This window comes from Rhinolophus sinicus, chromosome 17 (assembly GCF_057876585.1).
Source record: "Rhinolophus sinicus isolate RSI-liver-muscle chromosome 17, RSI-T2T, whole genome shotgun sequence".
In the NCBI taxonomy this organism is placed as follows: domain Eukaryota; kingdom Metazoa; phylum Chordata; class Mammalia; order Chiroptera; family Rhinolophidae; genus Rhinolophus; species Rhinolophus sinicus.
In genome coordinates, this window is record NC_142517.1 from 39,127,211 (window position 1) to 39,151,060 (window position 23,850).

At 31.0% G+C, this 23,850-nt stretch overlaps 1 protein-coding gene across 8 annotated transcripts in view; it reads left to right on the forward strand.

The window, feature by feature from the left end:
* ECT2 (epithelial cell transforming 2) overlaps positions 1-23,648 on the forward strand; it is a 55,378-nt gene extending 31,730 nt beyond the window's left edge. For 4 of the 8 annotated variants that reach the window (XM_074328002.2, XM_074327991.2, XM_074328007.2 and 1 more), the window contains exons 16-26: positions 1,257-1,367; positions 2,037-2,133; positions 3,740-3,821; positions 8,011-8,089; positions 8,255-8,374; positions 11,367-11,505; positions 12,763-12,917; positions 18,444-18,551; positions 19,076-19,222; positions 20,754-21,009; positions 22,299-22,433. In XM_074328002.2, coding sequence (XP_074184103.1) covers positions 1,257-1,367; positions 2,037-2,133; positions 3,740-3,821; positions 8,011-8,089; positions 8,255-8,374; positions 11,367-11,505; positions 12,763-12,917; positions 18,444-18,551; positions 19,076-19,222; positions 20,754-21,008 — 1,293 coding nt within the window. In that variant the 3' untranslated portion in view covers position 21,009; positions 22,299-22,433. Of the gene's footprint in view, positions 1-1,256; positions 1,368-2,036; positions 2,134-3,739; positions 3,822-8,010; positions 8,090-8,254; positions 8,375-11,366; positions 11,506-12,762; positions 12,918-18,443; positions 18,552-19,075; positions 19,223-20,753; positions 21,010-22,298 lie in introns of all 8 variants that reach the window. The other 4 variants (XM_019734954.3, XM_074328027.2, XM_074328015.2 and 1 more) reach the window with 3 other exon arrangements.
* The last annotated feature ends 202 nt before the right edge of the window (positions 23,649-23,850 follow it).

Below are 23,850 nucleotides of genomic sequence, written 5' to 3' on the forward strand. Positions count from 1 at the left end.
GTTGCAAATGATCATATTTCATTTTTATGGCAGAATAACATTCCATTACACACACACACACACACACCATATCTTCCTTATCCATTCATCCATTGATGGACACTTAGGTTGTTTCTGTATCTCAGCTATAGTAAGCAATGTTGCAATGAACATAGGGGTGCATATATCTTTTTGAGTTAGTATTTTCATATTCTTCAGCTACATACCCAGGAGTGATGGTAGTTCTATTCTTAATTTTTTGAGGAATCTCCATATTGTTTTCTAGGGTTGCTGCACCACTTTACAATCCCACCACCAGTGTTCAATGGTTCCCTTTTCTCCACATCCTCGCCAACACTTGTTACTTCTTGTCTTTTTGTTAATAGTCATTCTAACAGGTGTGAGGTAATTTCTCATTGTGGCTTTGGTTTGCACTTCCCTAATAATTAATAATGTTGAACATCTTTTCATATGCCTGTTGGCCATCTGTATGTCCTCTGCCCTTTTTATATATTCGGTTATTTTTTTGTTGTTGAATTACATGACTTCTGTATATATTTTGGATATTGACCCCTATTGGATGTATGATTTGCAAATATCTTCTCCCATTTAGTAGGTTGCCTTTTCATTTTGATGATGATTTCCTTCACTGTGCAGATGCCTTTTTAGTTTGATGTAGTCCCGTTTGTTTATTTTTGTTTTTGTTTTCCCTTGCCTTTGGAGTCAGATCCACAAAAACATCGCTAAGACCCACGGAAAGGAGATTAATCTCTTATGTTTTCTTCTAGGAATTTTATGGTTGTAGGTCTTACCTTCAAGTCTTTAATCCATTTTGAGTTAATTTTTATGTATTGTGTAAGTTTTGTTCTTTAGCGTTTGGCTGTCCAGTTTTCCCAACACCATTTATTGAAGACTCTCCATTGCATGTCTTGTTTCCTTCGTCGTAAATTAAATTTGTAGAAGTTTTTAATCTTGTCATGTTTATATCAATTCAATAATCTTTAATATACTTTTGTTTCTTTCAGGGTCTTTATTTGCTTTTCAAGTTTTAGGCTGTGTGTACCATTTGAGGCATTTTGTTTAACGATTAACTCACTCATTAGTGAGAAGTTTATAAAATAAATTTCTGTATTTAACTTGAGAAACTTATTTTAAACTTTTGCATTTAATATGTCAGATTGTGACTACTAATTATTCTACTTTAAGTTTCATTGTCTAAGGGTGACATGCCATACAAATTAATGTTTTTCGTTTTTTTTTTTCTTTCTTGTTCCTAGTCAAAAGATTTGGTAAAAACCTACCCTCCCTTTGTAAACTTCTTTGAAATGAGCAAGGAAACAATTATTAAATGTGAAAAACAGAAACCAAGATTTCATGCTTTTCTGAAGGTAATGTACATTCTTTCAGATAAAAATCTGCGACTAATTTCTGAAGGAGTTCATTAAAATTTGACTTTTAGAAAAAAAATGTATCCATGTAAGAACACCTTAGTTTTTTCTATAACTTTAGCTGTACCGGAGAGTGGCAGTGATGTTTAACTTCAGAAGATCTGACATATTAGGTAGCAGGGTCCAGGAGGCAGCTAAGTGAATGAGAAGGTTGTATGTGATTCCCCCCCCCCCCCCCCCCAAGTTATACGTGTTTCAGTTCTCAAAACACCTGGTAATTTTCCAGGGGTATTTTGTTTTGCCTTTAATGATTATTTTCCCTTACAAGTACCTTACTTTGTTTATCCAATGTTATCAGCATAATTAATACCTTAAACTTTTTCTTGTGAATTATATAGGCTTAAGAGCGACTTAAGATGTATTATACAGTAGTCTGTAAAGGAACTCAACTTCTGGTTAAGATGTTAACACTTAGCTGGCCAGGAGGTCATTACAAGTCCTGGGAGATTATTTAGCCTCATTAATCTGTCAGAGAACAATTGCCAGCCATCTCACCTCTCCTATTCTTATCAGGGCACTAATGATAAGGTGTAACCTAATAAATGTAGGGTATCTAATGTTTGCAGAAAACCTTATTTTTAAATTGTTGAATAAATTAATTCCTTTCAGATAAACCAGGCTAAACCAGAATGTGGACGGCAAAGCCTTGTTGAACTTCTCATCCGACCAGTCCAGAGGTTACCCAGTGTTGCATTACTTTTGAATGGTACTTATCTGATCTGTTTTTAGACTACTTTGGATGTTTTTATGGAATTGTTTTGTTCTGAAAAACTTGAAATTCTTTTTGTTTTCATAGTTTTTTTAGATTTCAACATTAAAGCTTATATCTTTTGCATAAAAAATATCTTTGTGGATAATCTTACTTATTGGTGCTACTAAAATTCAGTCTGGCCTAAAATATTGTATTTGTTCTGATATCAATTATATTGACTAGTATTGTACTTTTTATCTCTCTACTGAAAGTCTTTTTGCATTTGATGGTGTGTCATTAATTCAAAGTCAGTTTATATCCATGTAAACATAACATTCACCCACAAAATCAAAAGACAAAAGATGATTCATATGTCTCAAGTTATTTGGTTCTTTTCTGAATCTTAGGTTCTGAATACTTGGTCTTATGCTTACTTTTTTTCTTTTTCTTAGTGCAGAAAACTCTTGAATCGTGCATTCATTTATTTTAGAACTTAAACTACAGATGTCAGCGGAAGGGAGTTTTACAGCTGAGAGTTAATTTTTATGAATAAATTTTGCCTTCAGTAAAAGACAAGCATATGAATATGCCTTTACATTTAGCTGCTAAAGTAGTGAATATTTTTAGGACAGTGTCAGTTTTTATATAAAAATTTAGTGTGAAAATTATATTAAAAACAGGAAACAATCTGTAATACAGCATTTTGATCCCCAAATCTTAACTACATTAGTAGGTATAGCTGACAAAGAGGCTAATTTTGTGACTGTTTAATCTATTTTTTTCTTTGAAATATTTTGGTTAACATGTGAATTACAGTAGTAACTCAAAAGATTGACAATTTTTGTTCTCTTTAAGCTTATCTAATGTAGTTTAGAATTACTAGTTTATAAAGTGATTTCCCCAGTCTTTAAAAGCTGTCTTAGTTTATAGACTATAAGGCGAATATATGAACAAGGAAACTTTTAACTTTATAAAGCATTGTATTTTTTTGCTTTCTTCATTATTGTTTCATTAGTACTTGTAGAAATCCATCAAATATTGTCATGACAAATATTGTCATCTTAAAAGATCAAAATGAACTTGATTTCTGAGCCTTCTATCATTTCACTTAAAAGATTAGGTGGTTGTAGTACTACAGAACCATTAGGCTAAAGATGGCTTAGGGAACATTATGAACAACCTAGGTATAAGAAGAGTCAAAGTGTAAGCATCCCATGAACCTAAGCAAAAACTTCTTGTAAGGACACCGACTGCTCTCTGTGATGGAGTCATGGGCGCCGGTATGAAGTATAACATATATAATAATTTCTCAACTAATTGAGGACCATGTGTTTTCATTCAGCACTATGGAGAGACTTTAAGAAATCTAGAAGTCCCCAGGCTTTACTAGAAGGGAATTGAGATAGAAATGTAAGAAAATTTGTGTTATATATTCTGAAACTTTAGGCAACAGTAAGAAGAGAGCTCTTAAGGGAACATTGCATAAATGTTTCTTTTAAAGTAGAGGTTAGATAGTGTCTTTAAAAATTATTAGCATATATCTATTCAGATAGCATTTTTAAGTCTTAGATGGGAAACCACTGAATTTTTGTTAATCATGGAAAAAAACATATTATTACAGATCTTAAGAAGCATACTGCTGAAGAAAATCCTGACAAAAGCACTCTAGAAAAAGCTATTGGGTCACTAAAGGAAGTAATGACGTAAGTGCGTTATTTCAATTTCTTATTGTTCCTTAGACTTAGAATGAAATTGATAGAACAATTAGAATCAAATGGAGAGAAAAATATCAACAAATGTTGTAACATATCTAAATTATTTTCCTAATAGTGGAGTTACACATTAAAATGATGAGAGAGAAGTATTGTAAGAATACATTGATTAATACATTTATTTCTTAAGGTATTAAACTGTTTGCACAGAGAGTAAAAATGGTTTACAAATTTGAAAATGTTATAAATTAAATAGACATTTTCTTTATATATCTCTAGTCATAGCTTGTTTTTGTCTTTATATTCATTACCCTAATGTAACTTGGGAATTTGACCATGATGAAATGAAAAGGTTTATAGTACTTTTTTCACTTTTACTTTTGACTTTTTGTTTCTTACTTTTTATTTTAAGGAATTAAATTGTTGAGATTGGTTGGGGATGTATTAAAAGTATAAACTCAATGAAATTGACTTGGGGAGCTTGATTGTTAAACTTGGAGACAAAGTTCTGATCAGAAATGATCAAGGTTGTATGTGATTTTTTTCCTAAGTTATACATGTTTCAGTTCTCAAACGCCTGAATTATTTTGAGATTAGTCCTTACTGTTGCTTATCAATAATTCATTTCCATTTATTGTTTTCCATTGTATGGTTATGCCACAATTTATCCGTTTATGTGTTGGTGGGCATTTTGATTGTTTCCAGTTTCTGGCTATTGCAAATAAAACTGCTATAAACGTTTGTGAATAAATCTTTGTATGGACACATACTTTCATTTTTCTTAATAAATACCTAGGAGTAGGAATGGCTAGGGCATGTAACTTTTTAAAAAATTGCCCAGCTGTTTCCAAAGTGGTTATACAGTTTTGCATTCCCACCAACAGTGTATGTTGAGTACCAGTGGCTCCAGGTCCTTGCCAACTCAGTATGGTTAGTCATTTTAATTTGTGAAATTCTAATAGATGTATAGTAATATAACTCATTATAGTTTTGACTTGCATTTTCCCTAATGACAAATGATGTTTAGCATTTTTTCAGGTGCTTATTTGCCATCATCCATCTTTTCTTTGGTGATGTGTATGTTTGAATCTTTGTCCACTTTTTTTTTTTTTAAATTTGGGTTTTCTTGTTTTGAGTTGAGGGTTCTTTATGTATTCTAGTTAAAAGGCTTGTGTCAGATTTGTGAGTATTTTCTCGTAGTTTATGGCTTTTTTTTTTTAAACAGTTTCTTTCAAAAACAGGGATTCTAGATTTTTATGAAATCCAATTTACCAGTTTTTTTATGGGTGGTACTTTTATAATTTTATCTAAGAAATCTTGATCTTGATCTAACCCAGGTTCACAAAGATAATGTGTTTTCTTCAAGAAGCTTTGTACTTTTAATCATCAGGTAAAAATCATTTAGGTCTAATACTCATTTTGAGTTAGTTTTTGTATAAGGCAAGGTATGGATCAATGTTCTTATTGTTGAAAAGACCAACTTTTCTCCACTGAATTGCTTTTGCACCCTTGTTGAAAATCAGCTAAATGCAAATGTGAAGGTTTTTTTTTGGATTCTCACTTCTTTATCATGGCTCTGTATGTCAATGATTGCGTTAGTACCACAGTCTAGATTACTGTGCTTTGTATATTAACTTTTAGAATTGGGAAGTGTGAGTCTTCCGACTTTGTTCTTCCTTTTCAAGATTGTTTTGACTATTTTGGGTCTCTTGAATTTGCATTTTGCTTTTAGAATCAGCTTGTCAATTTCCTGTGGTGGGAAAGAACATTGAGGAATTACATAGGGATTTTGTTGAATCTGTATTTCAGTTTGGGGAATATTGTTATCTTAACAATAATAACTTTTCAGATTCATGAACATTTATTTCCATATATGTAGTACTTCTTTAATTTCTCTCAACTATGTTTTGTAGTTTTCATAATGTAAATTTTATTCTTCTTTTGTTAAACTGTTTACGAAGTATTGTATTCTTTTGATGCTATAGTAAGTGGAAGTTCTTTCTTAATTTCATTTTTGGATCATTCACTGCTAGTGTGTAGAAAGACAATAGAATTTTATACGTTGACCTTGTCTTGTTCCCTGCAACCTAGCTGAACCTGTTTTAGTTCAAATAATTTTTTTAGAGGATACCTTAGGATTTTCTGTAAACAAAATTATGTCATCTGCAAGTAAAGATAGTTTTAATTCTTTTCCAATTTGGATGTCTTTTATTTCATTTTCTTGCCTAATTGCCTTGCTAGAAGCTTCAGTACAATGTTGGAAGTGGTCAGAGCTAACATTAGTCCTTGTCTTGTTATTAATTTTAGGTGAAAAGTATTCAGTCTTTGACTACTAAGTATGATGATAGCTGTTGGATTTTTTGTAGATTTCCTTTATTAAATTAAGGAAGTCCTTATTTATTCCTAGTTTGTTGAGTGTTTTTATCATGAAAGGGTATTGGATTTTGTCAGATGCTTTTTCTGTGTTTTGAGGTGGTCATGTGGTTTTTGTCCTTTATTCTATTGGGATGGTGTCTTATGTTAATTGATTTTTTGATGTTAACTTTGTATTTCTGGGATAAAATCTCACTTGGGCATGGTGTAAACCTTTTTATATGTTGCTAGACTTCTTTTGCTATTATTTTGTTGAGGATTTTGGTGTCTATTCATAAAGGATATTGGTCTATAGTTTTCTTGTAATGTCTTTGTCTGGCTTTGGTATCAGGCTAATACTGGTTTTATAGAAGAACTTGGTGTTTCCTCTTTTTGTATATTTTTGCAAGAACTTGTGATGAATTTGACGTCATTTTGGGCTGGGCTTTTTATTGTAAGAAGTTTTTTAATTACTAATTGAATTTGTTGTTATAAATCTGTTCGGATTTTCTATTCTCGAGTCGTTTTTCTGCAATGTCTTTCTAGAAATTTATTCATTATATCTTCACTATCTAATTTGTTGGCATATAGTTAGTTGTTCATAGTATTTTCTTATAATCCTTTTTATTTCTGTAAGGTCAGTAGTGATGTCCCATATTTTATTCCTGATTTTAGTAATTTGAATCTTTTCCCTTTCTTCATGGTCATTGTAGCTAAAGTTTTGTCAATTTTATGGATCTTTCAAAGAACCAACTTTTAGTTTTGTCAATTTTTCTCTATTTTCATATTCTCTATTCCATTAATTTCCACTCTGACATTTACGATTTCACTTTTTCTGCTTGCTTTAGATTTATTTTGCTCTCTTTTTTTCCCATTTTCTTAAAGTAGTTAGTTAGGTTATTGATTTGAGACCTTTTTATTATTATTATTATACCCATCTATAGCTATAAATTTCCCTTTAAGCACTGCTTTAGTTGTATCCATAAGTTTTGGTACTCTGTTATTGTTTTTATTTATCTCAAAGTATTTTCTAATTTCCCTTGTGATTTCTTCTTGACCATTGATCATTTAGAAGTGTATTGTTTAATTCCCACATGTTTGTTAATTTCCAAATTTCCTTTTGTTGTTAATTTCTAATTTCATTTCATTGTTGTCAGAGATATACTTTCAGTCATTTCAATCTTTTTGAGGCTTATTTATGGCCTAATCTGGGGACTGTTCCATATACAGTTGAAAAGAATGTATATTTTGCTATTGTTGGGTGGTGTACTTCCATCACTTTACTTTCAGCCTATTTATGTCTTTGAAATATGTCTCTTATAGACAGTATAAATTTGGCCAGCTTGCCTTGTTTGTTTCCGGTCTCACAGGTATTGACTTTCAGTGTCTTGAGAACCCTTGCTTCTTTATATTTTGATAGCTTTTTAGTTGTTTCAGGCTGAAGGGTAGGTCCTTTGCTACTTATTTCATCTTGTCTGGAAGCTGTAGTCTTAGTTTTTGTCTAAATGAAATGAAACTTCATTTCATACTTAAAACTATTAACCTGAAGATTGTACAGGTTTAATGTATTTTAGAAGAGTATAGAGAGTATAGTAAAAAAATACATATAGTAAGGAGTATAGTAAAACATACTTTTCTTAAGGGTCTATGGAATTTTTTTTAATGTAGTGGAATACTTTTAGGGAATATTTTAACTAACTGATTCAGTTATCAGAAGATAGAGACTCATTGGAAGGACTTTTTTCTGACATGAAATGTATTAATTTGTATGTAGTTTTCATATTCTGTTGGTTTAAAAGTTTTAAAATAACCTCAATTAATTTTTCAGGCATATTAATGAGGATAAGAGAAAAACTGAAGCGCAAAAGCAAATTTTTGATGTTGTTTATGAAGTAGATGGATGCCCAGTAAGTATTTGTTTTTGATGATTGCTGATTTACTTTCTCTTTCTTGTTATTTAGATTCTACGGTTAACAGAATCTTGATACCACTTTCTTTTAAATGATATATAGTTTTAAAAAAGTTACTTGCTCCCAAGTGATCTCTTCTATTAAAATTTTCAATCTATACAGGCTAATCTTTTATCTTCTCACCGAAGCTTAATCCAACGAGTTGAAACAATTTCTCTAGGTGAGCACCCCTGTGACAGAGGAGAACAAGTAACTCTCTTTCTCTTCAATGACTGCCTAGAGGTAAAGTTGTACTTAATATAATAACATTGATGGTTTGTGTGTTGGATGTTTACAACCAAGCTATGACTGAAATATTACATATAAATTAAAAGTAAAGTGAACTTAAATAATCACACTTTTTTGATGAAATTAATTGTTGGTTTAATACTATTAATAGAATGCTTTTAGAAAAAGGCCTAATATTAAGAAGTATGATACATTTCCATGACTTCAAATTTAAGTCAGAATTAAAATTTAGTTTATTTCTATGCAAATAAATGCTTATAGGTCAAGAATGTTAGGAACTTCTTGTTTCTATGTATATTTGTAAAAGATTTACAAAATAATTATGAGTTAATTTTGAAATTTAAGTAGATTTTTCTAGCAAAGAAGAAGTTAGTATTTTGTTGAAGAGAGGGATAACTTGATTATTTAATAGTATGTATTATGAGCCCCTTAAGTTAGCAGATTTTAGAGTGAGTGAATGGTCAGTGTATTAGGTGGCTTGCAGTGATTCTAGTTCTAAATTTCTCATCTAAGCTAAATTTTTATCCCCCATATTACCCCTGCAGGCAAGTTGAACTATGTTTCTGTGCTTTTTCAAGTCTTTTTCGTTCATTCTGTTAATAGTATATTGTTAAACAACTAAACAGCCTAATGGGGCTATAAATGAGTGTATTTTCTTTAATCTCAGAAGATAAAACTGTTCATTTTGATAAAATGGATATTAACCAGAAGACTAATTTGACATTTCTGTTATTGGGTAACTTTCTGTTGCTTTCAGTAAAGTTATTTGATGGATTTTTTTTTAAGCCTATACCTCTTTTTTCCTTTTCTACTTCATTTCTTTTCTAATACTGCCCTCTTGTATCATGTGTATTTTTATAAAATACAAGGGAATTTTAGAGAGTAAGTCATGCATAGTCACCAAAAATTCAGTTGTGTTAAATGCAGTTTTGTTGTGAGGTTAGTGAAAAATGCTAGTTTCATTTATTCAGTGATGTCACAAACACAAAAATAAAGACTGAAAATACTATACACAATTGATCATACCCTGAAATGAGAAAATTATAAAAAAATCATGAGACAGGTAATTCTGAGCTTCTTGTTTATCCCATAATTAGAACTGTAGGCTGCTCTGCTTTTGAGAACAGGGGCTGGGGTGGAGTCAACTGTCAATCACATTTTACCTCAATTTACATTCTCATGGGGTTTTACTGTTCATAGTTGCTCAGTACTTGTATTTATTAGCTTCTGTTAAAGCTTTTTAGGTTTTTCCTGTTGAATTCCTAGGTCACCTGGCCCCATTCAATAGATTAGGTTTTCTGTACTTCCCTGCTAATCCATTCTGGTTTTTATCCCCTTAGTCCTGAGAGAGTTGTGGCTAACTTTAAAATTTTGATATTACACCTCTTCATATTCTGTGAAGTCTTCTATAACTGGCTCATGGACTCACCTTCCACTTTAATTCCTGCCATTGGTCATCCCTGTAGCTTCCAAGTCCATTGTGTGATAACCTGGCCTCTCATTTCTTTTAGCAATGATTTTTTGTTCTACTCTCTTAGCCTCCCTGTCTCAGAATCACAGTAACTGAAACAGCTCTATTTCTAACATTAAATTTGGAGTTCAATATTTACAATCCCTAACTCTTATTCCTTAGCTTGTTTGTTTTAGAAAGAAAACAAACCTCTTAGCATATTAGGAAAGAGGAGTATGGTAAAAGAAACATTTAAATTGGACAAAATCTATATTGGCTTCTCTTAAATATGACAGGTGATGTGTTACTGAAGTTAAACTAATACAGTATTTAAGAATATATTTCCCTTTTTATGTTTTATCTGTTTTGAATTTTTTACCTTGTATTAATAGTAACATTTGTATTGTTAATACTTGTCAGTTTTTTCTTTTTAAAAATGAGCCTTAAATTATTTATTTTGCCTAACCAAATTAATTTAAAAGTATATTCAAATATTGCAGTGGAAATAATTATTTGAAGAATCTATCACTTATTTTTACTATATTAATGCAAATAAACTTTTAATATTTGATATGTAACAGATCTGTCATATTTCTGCCTCAATGTGAATATGACACTAATTGCCTTTTGATTTTTTCTAACTAACCAACACAAGGTAATATACTTTTTAGCCATACTTTGTCATATTTATGATGGTGACCAGTCAATCTCAATTCATTGAGTAACTTAATCTAACTCATTTTGTGTGCATGTCTTTCAGTTGATGATTATAACCTCAAAAGAAATATTCTTTCAAAAGGGCAAATTAACATAGTAGACTTTCATGGAAATGAAAACAATAAATTTAGAAAGCTTATAAAATGTGCGGAACTCAAGTACATCATGAATCACATAATGTACTTGATTTTGCTCCTGGCTATTTGAGTGATATTTTACCTATCTCTTGCTTTTGCATGAATCCCCAGCTTAGGTAAAGTTATTTCTTAACACAGCACCTTGAGTTTAAAATTTGTATCATTTGTTTAATGTGTTGTTTAATTTTCCTCTTTCTCAGTAGTATGAAAATATGAGAGGCAGAACCATTTCTGTGTTATTCACTCCTTTATTCTCAGAATCTGAGATAATTGTGAATTCTGCTCTTAAACTGATATCAATTATCTTTTGAACCCAAGACAGAGATTCCAGGGCAACAACTATTCCCCATTTCTGAACTCAAGAAGATTCCTTGGGTTTTTTATCCTATTCTCACAATGCTTCTAAGTTCTTTCACTCCTCTGGGATCTTTTGCAAAGATCTGGTGCCTTGGCCTGTGTTCCTGACTGTTGAGCTCTTCTTACATAAACATGAACATTTCTGCTGCACAATTACATGTATGCATTTGCCATGTAGTAACTGCTTATCACATATTCTGGAATAGGAGACTAATAGATGAGCTGCATACAGATTTATATGATTAGTGCCATTTTATTTTTAACTGTTTGGTCTTTGTTTTTATTCATGTGACTTATAATGACGTTTTTTTCCCCCTATAATCAGATAGCAAGAAAACGACATAAAGTTATTGGCACTTTTAGGAGTCCTCCTGGCCATACTCGACCTCCAGCTTCTCTTAAGCATATTCATCTCATGCCTCTCTCTCAAATTAAGAAGGTGCTGGATATAAGAGAGACGGAAGGTATGCTCATTGGGTAAACTTGGTTGAATAAAAACAGTTTGTATTCATTGTAGGTTTGAATCACTTCCTTATATTTTACTTTCAACTGGTAAATTATCTTTATATATAGTTCTTATACTTCTGTCCCACCTATTTCTAGGAACTGGCTTGATTTTTGATTTTTTTCAAATGCAAGTGCTATCTCAGTCTGTGGACTATCTTCATCCCTTAAATTGTGACATGTCTAAATAATGCCCTAACCTAGCCTATTCCCACACCAAAACTTTTTATTTCTTCAGAATCCAAAAGAAATCACTAGTCTATTACCTGTGTTCCACGTCTTATACCTTCCGTGTTGCCAATGACTGTATTATTAAGGATACATTTAGGATATAGCCAGGAATAGACGTGCATGAATAAATGCACCCAAAGTAACTATAGTAGACTTGACATGGAGTTAAATGTGTATTAAGGAGAACTTGTACTCTCAACTTTGGTAGTTTTAGGGAGGGTTGTCTGAAGGCCTGAAATTGCCAAAAGTTTGTACCTACCCAAAACAGTATCATCTATTGAACTGGCACCTAGTGATGTGTCTGCATGGCCGTATTTTGGATGTTGGGCATATATTTTTACAGTGTAGGCTGGTTGCGTTACTGATCCCATCCTCTAATGATGGAAGGCTTTGAGTTAATAGAAACAATTAAAGAAAACATGAGCATAAACTTATATTGATATCTTTACTTGGTTGTCAAAGTCTGGATTTATTAAGGGTTATGCAGTGCATTTATTTTAAATCATTTTCATATTTTTGGATTATAATAATGGAAGATTTCATTGTTTAAAATAGGTTCTGTTTTAACATCTTGGTCACAAAACACTTTGCAATAATTTTCATGCTTGGACATTTTATTTCTTTGAACTTAATTTAAGTAGGTTGAGTTCTAATGCCATTTTATTTTAAAACTCAAATTCTAGAATTCTAAGAAATATAAACTCATTTTTTAAAAACCATCATAGAAAATAATAAATGTCATGGAAAATGCTGTTTACTTAATGTCAAATTATTGTTGGTTCCTATATGGTGCTTATTATTATAAGTCTTTCTAATGTTTCAGTGTAATAACTGTGATGCTCTTTTGTCCAATTAAAAATAGAAGGGACGGGAAGGGTGGAAAAGAGACAATTTCATTGGAATTTTGTTGGTCTGAGGGAATTAAACTTGCATAAATCTATTATTTTCTAAGGAGTAACACTTAATGTTTATGATTCTGGAACTAGATTGCCATAATGCTTTTGCCTTGCTTGTGAGGCCACCAACAGAGCAGGCAAATGTGCTGCTCAGTTTCCAGATGACATCAGAGGAACTTCCAAAAGAAAACTGGCTAAAGATGCTATGTCGACATGTAGCCAACACCATTTGTAAAGCGGATGCTGTAAGTTCTCAATCCACAATTATAATGAAAAGTTAAACTCCATGGTAATGCATTTAGGCTGAACCTATGCATTTCTAATAACTTGTTAATTATGAATATAGGAGAATTTTTCTTTTTTGTGTATTGAGGAAAGCTGGTTTAAAAGTTCTTTTGGAAAAGAATTTTTAAAACTATAGACACATGAAACATTTTTTTGAGTTTCTAGTTTATACGTAGGCCCCGCAAAGCCTTATAGCTCCTATGGCTGTGATTTAGTGGGACTTTTGGGACTTGTTATAATGTACCCTGTGATTTTCATTATGCTGTTTGACCTGGTTGTTTGTAAAATCGAGGATATTGTGTTCTGTGGTTCTTTTATCTAACTGAAAGCAATAGGCGAGTTATAGCAAGTTGTTTTTCCTATCAGGCAAGCAGCCAATTCAGTTTTCTTGGTCCAACCTCTTAAAATCAAATACTATTATGAATGTATAATTATCTTTATCATATACAGATTAAAATGAAGATATGTGAGAAATCAAATTATCAAAGTTAAATGATTCACCAGAAATTAGGGAGCCTAATACTTGCATGAAATATAGGTCCTTTAAATGCTAATTTGATTTCTTCATCACATATGGGGGAGATGTGTGTTAGACACCTTCATCTTTGCCCAAGTGACGTAGAGGAGAATGTATTAATAGACAGCCCTTTTCAATACAGTACTACTGTTACTGAGATTCCTGTGACAATGAAATGTTTATTTTATACTTAAGTCTTCCCTTGAAAGACATTGAGGTATAATTATTGTGGTTTATAAAGTAGATAATACTTGATTAAAACCCCCTACCTAAGTGTTTAGGACAATTAACAGACTTTTTGATTTGTTTTTTAAAATTTCTGTGGGCCCAAAATATGGTGTTATATAAATAAAGGGTTGTTCCACAAAAAGGGTCATGGAGGGAATATGGTGATAGTCATAAAATAGAATGCTAGCTAGAAAAATGATGAAAACATTTTTGTTATAAAGCTTACAAAATTGCTCATTATAAGGAAGAATTTTTTTTCATAGTTCTAGATATCCATGTATAAAATAGTGATTGCGTATTTTGGTATAGCGATTGCCTATTTTAGAAATTGGTCCTACATTTATCATGATGTCAGACTAGGTGGCTTATGCAGTCCTTGCCACACATTTATAACCATAATACTAAATCATAAACAGTTAATGGAAAAATTTCCTTAAAATACAATGTATTGAATTACTTACTTAGCTACAAGGTGGCTAATAATCCTAGAACTCAAATACAAATAACTAACGAAAAAATTTCATGAAGTAAAATTAGCCACAAGATGGCAGCAAACATTTAACTATGTCCTGATTTACACTTAAACCACAAAATTCTTTCAAGTGTGAAATTTTGTTACTAAAAAATATGTTTGTAAATTCACATATTCAATGACTCCCGTTGAGTTCTTTCCTGAATTTAAAATATTGCACACAGTAAATTTTTTAAAAAGCCCTGAGTCAGTGTCTTATCATTTGAGAAAATTTGCCATATAGAAGAGGTCTTTCTAAATATATATATACACACACACACACACACACACACACACACAAAAGGTAAGAAGATATAAAAATTTCTAATTCTTTGATTCAGTAGTTTTTGTCCTGTTGTATATATTTTTTGGTGCCCTAAATAATTGGAGCTTAAATAATTAAGCATAAAATAAGTATAACTGTTTTATTCTACACAATTTCATTTGTCATGCCCATTTGTATATGACTTAAGAATTTAAATTTTCAGTCTGAAAGAAAACTTAATCTGATACTATTTTATATGTGAAACTAAGGCCAAGAGCACAAAGCTAACATTTTGAACCCAGATATCTTTATTCTTGGTTAAACCTTGATAGTTTTTCTCCCCGTGGACATTATGTCCCATATTCTCTTATTTCAGAATTTAAAGATTAAAGTTTTAATCAGTTGAAAAATTTTCTCCCAGAATACTTAAGTATGTACTTTTGGTCTCTTGCCAACATTTAACCTTTAATTGTGTGGTCTATACTCTTAAGGCTCGTAAATCACCTGAGGTCAGATGGTAGCTTTGCTGAAGCTACAGATTTCTAAAGTCTAACATCAAAAGTATAATTTTATTAACAATTGAATTTCAGCAATGTTATCACTCCCCATCCCCCATTTTGAATAGTTTAGAAGTAACTTGATAATTAAATGTTCTGTGCTGCACTTCAGTACTTTTACCACTAAGTCTTTATACGTTTTTAAAAATCAAACTAATTTTACATCTTGATGAAATCATCACTGGCTACTTAATTCTTAGTTTTTAAACTTACAACTAGAATTTCTAACTACATGAAGAATAGACCAAAGATAGAACATAGACAAGAATTTGTGTTTCTGAGCCAATAATATTTATAATGGAGTCAATATGATTTCTGTTTAGAATTATAATTATTATGCTGGCTGTTGGCCATATGTGATTAAGTTGTTAATATAAATGTCTGTTATTGGTACCACTTTAATTTGGCTATATCAGAAGATCTGTTACAAACGTGGTTACAGAGTTTGACAAAATCACTGAGGCATGGGCTCGGAGGGGACACAGTGATGATATTTTTTCTTTCATATCTGTGAGTTTGAGGACTAGTGGGAGAGAACTTAGGGAAACAGTTCTGATAATTCACATGTAGTTGAGCTTATTGGCTTAAGATGTTGGGAGTGCTAGAAAATTTCCTGTGAATTAACACCCAGCAATAGGCCTCTAAAACTGTAGCTGAGGTACAGTTTCTCTTGAAATTAATATTATGTATCACAGTGGGAGAAATTGATTACTACTTTATAATCTTAAACTCAGCAGATCTGTCTTTAGAACTGTCTTAGGTATACATTGGGGCTGATTGAAGAACACTTTCCCAAGCTTCTAATTTAATGCTTGAGATATGTGGACTAAGGCATAAAATGTTTTTAGAATTGTGTTAGTATTATTAAAATGAGTTGATTATGTTACAAGATTCATTTTTATTTTAGAAATTTAGAGGAATAGATTAGAAAGCAGTAAGATTTTTCAGGGGAGAATGGGAACTGTTGAGAAAAAAGAGTAATAGAAAAAAGCCTAGGAGTACTGAAGATAAGTTTCCCTTACTTGGCACTTTTGTCTGTGATTTGCTTGAATTTACCTTCCACTATGCAGAGAGCTAAAGGAAGTTCATCTCTTTACATCTTAGCAACATCTATATTTTCTGTTCACTGATTCTGAACTCAGAGCCTTTTAGAAATGTAAAATACCTTATATCTATTTCCCCCACACCAAATCAGAAGCAATGTATTTGTTCGTAGAGAGAAAAGATGAAGCCATCTGCTTCCTTTTTAGTTCATAGGTGGTTAATAGTTAAGACAGCAATAAGACGGAGAATCTGTTTCCTTTATTAGCAATTGCTTTAAATTTCAGGGGCCTTCATTATAAAAAGAGCATTTTATCAAAATTAAACATACTTGATATTTTGCTTCTCTAAGTATACATTAATATGTCTTGCATCTAAATATTTTATTCAAGGAGTAAAGTTACCGATATTTAGTTTTATATTCATGCTGTGATCTTTATTCTGTAATTTAGATTGAAAAATATTTGCACATAAGAAAAAAATAGATAAAAGTACACTGCAGTAAAATATATGCACCTGTCCCACTAGTCTTTTCAGCAGTGCAACTTTTAGTACTTTTATGGTTATCTTTCCAGAAGTACAAGTACGCATAACCGTGAGCATTTCTTGTTAGATTTATTCCTCAGTAATTTTCTCTTTGTAATATTATTATAAATGATACACTTTAGCTGTTTAAGTTATTTTATATGTAGCTGAATTTTTGATGTATATATATATTAATTTCATAACGGATCATTTTTTATTAAAGTAATTCTCTTACTGTTTTCAATTGTTTCCCACGTAATTCTATTGGATTTTTCAATTTCAGTTTTTAAAAAATGTCATAAGTTGACCAATTCAGAGTAAGCATTGGGAATTTAGTTAAGTATCCAAATAAAATATAAATACCTACATATCAATAGTTTTCTTCTTGTCTGCAGAAACCAAGTAAAAATTGTTATAAATGAAGACCCCCATTTCCAAAAAAATTTGGTACAAATTTAATTTTAGTATAAATCTAGGAATAGCCTTATAAGGAACAAATGAAACCTATTTTAAGAAAACTACAATACTGTCTGGAGAGATCTGTGATGTTCTTGAATGAGAATGTTAACTGGCCATAAAGACGTCAATTCATTGAAGTCCTTAGAAAATCCTATAGGGATTTTCTGGAATTCGACAGAATGATTCCAAAGATGATCTTTTTTTAAATTAACATTTATTGGGGTGACTGGTTAGTAAAATTACATAGGTTTCAAGTGTACAATTCTGTAATACGTCATCTATATATCACATTGTGTATTTACCACCCAGAGTCAGTTCTCCTTCAATCACTATATATTTGACCCCCTTTACAAAGACGATTTTTAAAGAAAAAGCAATATAAGAAAATTTGATTACAGTAGCTTTGTAGTGAATTTTGAAACCAAGAAGTTTGAGACTGCCAACTTTGTTGTTTTTCAAGATTATTTTTGCTATTTAGGATCCCTTGACAATCCATACAAATTTTGGAATGAATTTTTCTTTTTCTGAGGGAAAAAAAAATTGGGAATTTGGTAGGGATTTCATTGAATATGTAGATTGCTTTGGGTCGTATTAACTTCTTAACAATATTAAATCTTCCAGTTCATAAACACAGGATGTATTATTTCCATTCAATTGTGTATTCTTTAATTTCAGCAACATAACATTTTGTAGTTTACAGTGTGTAAGTCTTTCACCCCCTTGGTTAAGTTTATTCCTAAGTATTATTTTATCATTTTTCATGCTATTATAATAGTTTCTTTCCTAACAGCAAGAAAGTGGAAACACTTTAAGTGTTCAAAATAGTAGAATGATAAAATTAATTCCTGTATAATCAGAAGACGTTTCTATAAGCTGTTCATTAAGAGTAATTCCTTTGAGTATTAATGACATGAAAAAATGCCCATAGCATACCACTAATTGAAAAACATAACATATAGAATTGAATAGTATAACTCCAATTTTGTTAAAATAAAATGTTTTTTGCATATAAGAAAATATCTGTTAGGAATATACCAAAATGTAAATAGCAAGTAGTAGAGTTTATGGGTGGTTTTATCTAAAAATTTTCTTCTAAATTTCTTACAATGGTATGCTTTAAAAATATTATATTAATTTTAAAAGATACTGATGGCTATAAATATTGTTACCTGATTAGAATTAGATAAACAACTATTGTCATTTAGTAAATGGATCAAGTGGAAAAGAGAGGGTCTGGAGCAGACGCATCAAAAATCTTGAGTAACTTCATTTATATATACTCCCTTGTGTATACAAGTGCATAAAGGCTTGATTTTTAGCAACACTTGTGGTTTTTTTTTTAAGTGTATTTTAAAATAATAAAAACGTTTATTTTTTCAACAGGAAAATCTTATTTACATTGCTGATCCAGAATCCTTTGAAGTAAATACAAAAGATATGGACAGTACATTGAGTAGAGCATCTAGAGCAATAAAAAAGACTTCAAAAAAAGTGAGTCTTAGTGAAGTTATTATTTAACATATCTCCAAAAAGTATTTTTCAGGGTATATAAAAATAATACTGCCATAAACACCAGTGTAAAGATAGTTTGTAACACAACTTTGATGATTCAAATGAACTTCACTTTTTTAACACGTTGCGTACGGATCACGAGAATCTTCATGAGGGATTTAAACCCCGCCGTACGCAACGTGTTAATAAACTGAGGTTCAAATGGCTATGGATTAAAGATGTCATAACTAAATTTTAGTGGAATTAGACAAAACCCTGGGTTTTATATCAATTAGTCTATGGTAACATTGGTTTCATTATAAGTCACAGAACCTATTGATATTAAGTGAGGACTTATTATACTACATTTTCTCACTGCTTTATCCAAAGCAATTCCAATTTTGCCATACACTATTTGTACAAAAACTTTTGATGTGCATTTGGCTTTGTTTATGAATAATTGTTTTTATCAGTTGTGTTAAGTTTATGTAGATTTACTTAATTGTAACTCTTTTTCAATCTAGGTTACAAGAGCATTTTCTTTCTCCAAAACTCCAAAAAGAGCTCTACGAAGGGCTCTTATGACATCCCAAAGTTCAGGGGAGGGAAGAAGTCCTTCCAGCAATGACAAGCATGTAATGAGTCGTCTGTCTAGCACATCATCATTAGCAGTAAGTGACTTTGATTTAAGGGGCTAAATGACTTACTCATATCTATGGAGTTGGTATGGAATTTAACTTTTAAAGATGGAAAAATCTTAATCCCGCAAATTAAAAAAACATCTCTAAATTTATAACTTTATTTATTGGGTAAGTTACCTAAAGGTAACTGAGAAAACCTCACTTCATGAACTAGAGATAGACGTACTTAATATGTATTTGATATGAAATTTTATTGGGATTGAGATACATTCTAAAATCTGTAAGAAAAGAAACATGTTTCAATCTGGCCTATCACTTTATTAACATAAATAGTGACAGTTCATTTATACAGATGGTTTCTAGTAATATAACAGAAACTGAGTTTTATTCCTTTTACTATTTCTATGATAAGTAGAATATAATATCTGAAGTTGAACTGCAAAGGATGATGTGGGTTCTACATTTATATGTATATTTTTAAATGTTTTCTGAACAATTCATATTACCAATGGTGTCAGAATATTAGACATTTAATTAATATTAAGGACATTTCTAACATTTATTACTGTCACTAAGTATACAAGTGCTGTATCTGTTCTTTGTAAAATTATTCTTAACCTACGCTAAGGCTAAGAAAAGCAAGTGAACTCTCATTTAGTTGTTTGTCTGTCATCAAGTTTCTTATTCTCTTATCCCCAGTTTGGCACATGAGAGAAGAGATGAATAGTACTTGCCCTACACTGTTATTGTAAGGACTAAATACACACACACACACACACACACACACACACACACACAATGTATTGTGATTATATAGTGCGAGGCAGTTTGAGTAGTGGTTAAGAGCATGAACTCTGAAATTCACATGTTCAAATCCTTGCTCTTCTGCTTACTAGCTGTATGACTTTGGGCAAGTTGTTGAAGAACTCTGTTTCACCTTCTGTAAAATGAATCCGAGGTAATAGTTGCAAGGGTTAAATATGTTAATTCATGCATTGTGCTTTGAACAGTCCCCTAGCATGTAGTGAGTGCTTTAGTGTTTTATAAGTGGTTACCTTTTAGTATATAAAATTTAGGCAGATGTGGCACATCATGCTCAATAACTATTTTTGTTAAGGTAGTTAAGTCTTTAGTTAACACACCAAAGAGTTACAGCTAAATCTATGAGTATGTTTATACAGATACTTGATCAAGGTTAACTTTCAATGAGAGAGAAGTTGTATTTAGCTGAAAATATAAATATATGCAAAGAAATTTGGTCAATGAAAAAATGTATTCAAACTGACAAAACACAGTAAACATTTCTTTATTAAAATCAGATTATACGCTTTCTGAAGGCCGAAGTACTATCCCTTGTTTATTTTCTGCATCTGTAGTAACTAGTATAAACATTACTGGTTTTCAAATGAAGGTACTCGTATTTTATAGAAATAGTTTAGAAAATTAATTTATATTATTTATGGTTTTGTCACTTTTATGTAGACAATATAAATAAGAAGAACCTAAAATATCTTTCAGACATTCATGTCCTCTTCTCCATTGCTTATTTCTGTTCTAACAGATTGTCCATTCTGTTTCCACAAGCAATTTAATGGGATTTACTAAGCATGTTTATGTTCAGCGTTCAGACTCTACTGGTGGGCGCTCTCAAAACGCCTGGTTTCGATCTATACGTCATTCTATTTTTTCAGAGATGCTAGAAAGAAATACTTATTTTTCAAATTTCAAAAAAAGTTCTATCCAAGTCATCTTTGACATTTGTGAAGAATTAGGAGATATGCCAACCAGTAATGGAAACCAGCCTCATGAAGTTTAATGTGAGCTTATTAAATATTTGAAATTTGTATTTATGAAAAAAGAAAGTATTCTTTCTCCACAGAATTACTTTTTAGGTGGGTGGGGACTTTTGAAGTCACAATTTCATAACTGCTTTGAATTTATAACAATTTAGGATTAATAGAGTTTCTTTGCGTATTGGCACATAAAAATATTTTTGCAACGTAATGTTGAAATCCAGGAAAAAGTCAATACTGTTAGACATTTTCTTATTTATGAAAGTGGTAATTTTAAAGAATAATAGTTGTCATGCAAAGTGGATTCATATTTCAAATCTGATTCTTAATTTTAGATTTATGGCAGTTTAATAAAATTTATGCTTTTAATATAGCAAATCAAAAATTTCACTTGAGGAAATGTAAGCTTTTTTTAATATCTATTTAAATCATCCTTTGGTTATTGCTTGAGTGGTAATAGTTTACCAACACAGCTCTTTAAACACTATGTATTGCTACCTTGTAGATGAGAACTTATAGCCCAGCTACCTTTTGGCTTTAAGTTTAGTTACACATAGCCATTCATGTATGTTAAAATAAAACAGTAGCTTTTTTTATAATTCATTTTGATTTATACCCACTCTTGGGCTTTTGATATTGTTGTGCATTGCTTCTTCATTGTTGATAAAAATTCTGATAATGTTTAACTTTGATCTCTAAAACGATAAGTCTAGACAGTTTACTAATTTAGTAATCTCCATTATCAGATGTACTGCCATTTTGCTCAATTTTGATATGGAGGAAAATTATACACACATACATATAAACACATACATACATACATTAGGTTGTATACCTAATACAAAATCTCCTTAAAGTGTATGGCTTTTAATTTTAGAAAATTATTCCCATGAAGTATATTCTCCTCTTAATTCTGCCTTATGATTAAGTTAAGAAGAAACCATTAGGGTTTGTCTTTTTACTTCAAAATTTGTTTACTATTTTATAACTTTTTAATAACCTGAAACACTGAATCATTAATATCTCACAGAAGTACCACTACGAACAGTGAGCCCATATGTGTTCCAATGAGTTGATATATAGTTAACTAGTCTATTAATTTGTTTTGTTTTCAGAATGATGAAATAGTTTTGTTTTTTCCTGCCCTTAACTTTAAGTTATTTATTTAAAGAGTTTAGGATTTTCACATGTCTTTTAATTACTTGTTATGGTAATTTGTAAACCATAAAACTGATATGTATGACGCTAAACTATATGTTACAGTTTTTTAAAAGAAAAATTTTAAATATGAAATATTTGTCTTGTCTTTACAGGGTATTCCATCTCCCTCCCTTGTCAGCCTTCCTTCCTTCTTCGAAAGGAGAAGCCATACCTTAAGTAGATCTACAACTCATTTGATATGAAACTTAAAAAAAAAAAATAGTCTTATTTTATAGAAACTTAAGAACACCTCATAGTCAAATACGAAACTGACTTTTAAATGGTACTTGTCCTTAGCACTTGGTGAAAGCTGGAAAGAAGATAGGTAACACTAAACTATTTGATTTCTTTTCTTGAAAGAGTAAACTTAACCTCTAACATTTTTCAAGTTAATTCATGTAAAATATTGTATTGATTTTGATGTAATTTTTCTCTCTGCTTGAATCCTTCATTTGAAGACCATAACTTAAATTATTCCTGATATTGGTAGCTTTGCAACACGATACAGTAAATAAATTTTATTGGTGGATGCCAAATACTGCTGTGAATATTTTTGTATAGTGTCCATGAATGAATTTTGGAAATACATATTTGTGTATCTCAATTTGTGCAGAAATTAAGTGATATCACAATACTTAACTATATAAAAATCTGCATAGATTTCTGATTAAAGAGTGGGGTCTTGTTTCACATGTGCTGTTTGAAGTAATTACTTAACTGCTTCTTTTGCAGCTTATTTTATTCTCAAGTATTTTCAAGATCTAGTGTGTGGATTTAAAAAGATTTGCCCTTATTAAAAAGAATAATGGTTAAAGGAGATAGTTTCAGAATTGAGATAAGGACAGACAGATTAAAAAGATGTATATTTTGCACAAACGTGATATTGGTTTATACTTATAGCTGCTTCAGAGACATATACTTATGGTGATTTTTGCCACTAACACATCTTAATTTAGTTTGATAGTGTGTGGAATTTTATTTTGAAGGATAACCATGGGGAAATATGATAAAGATTGTGCCTTTATGAAATAACTCTAGAGTTGGCATCAGTTTTGCTAATCTGCTGTAAAATACATAGATATGTGTATGGTCAACTTTTTATTGTGGTACCATAATTAAATGTAAAATTGAAATACATTTATTTGTTGTTGTAAAATATTTTCCAATTCCTGGTGTTACCTTTCACAGTAGTTGTTTAAAATTTGTTTTATAGTCAGTAATGCAAAATAATCAAATTCCTATGGATATATGCATTTTTATTTCCTACCTGTTTAGGGAGTACTGCAAACATTTCATTGTCATTTAACAATTTTCTGTTATCTGCTTTAATAGTTTAACTGACTATATAGATTTTTTTCTATACCATGTATGTATCTCTTTTAAATAGTAAATGACCCTTTACTGCTATATTTTAAAAGCAGTTGTCTTAGTAAGAACTTTGTAAATAAATACTTAAAACCTGAGTATATTTTGTTTCATGTTTTAAACAATTCCTTTAGACAAATTTTTATAGGCCAGTATGAATGCCTGCATTAGTCTCTGCTTTGTTGTGTATTTGCATATTTATTTGCTTATTCCTTCCTCTTGATATTTTTGAGCATTATGTATACTGGGCTTATGTATAGGGTAGGATTTTAATCTGGAATCTACTTTGCAGAGAGTGGG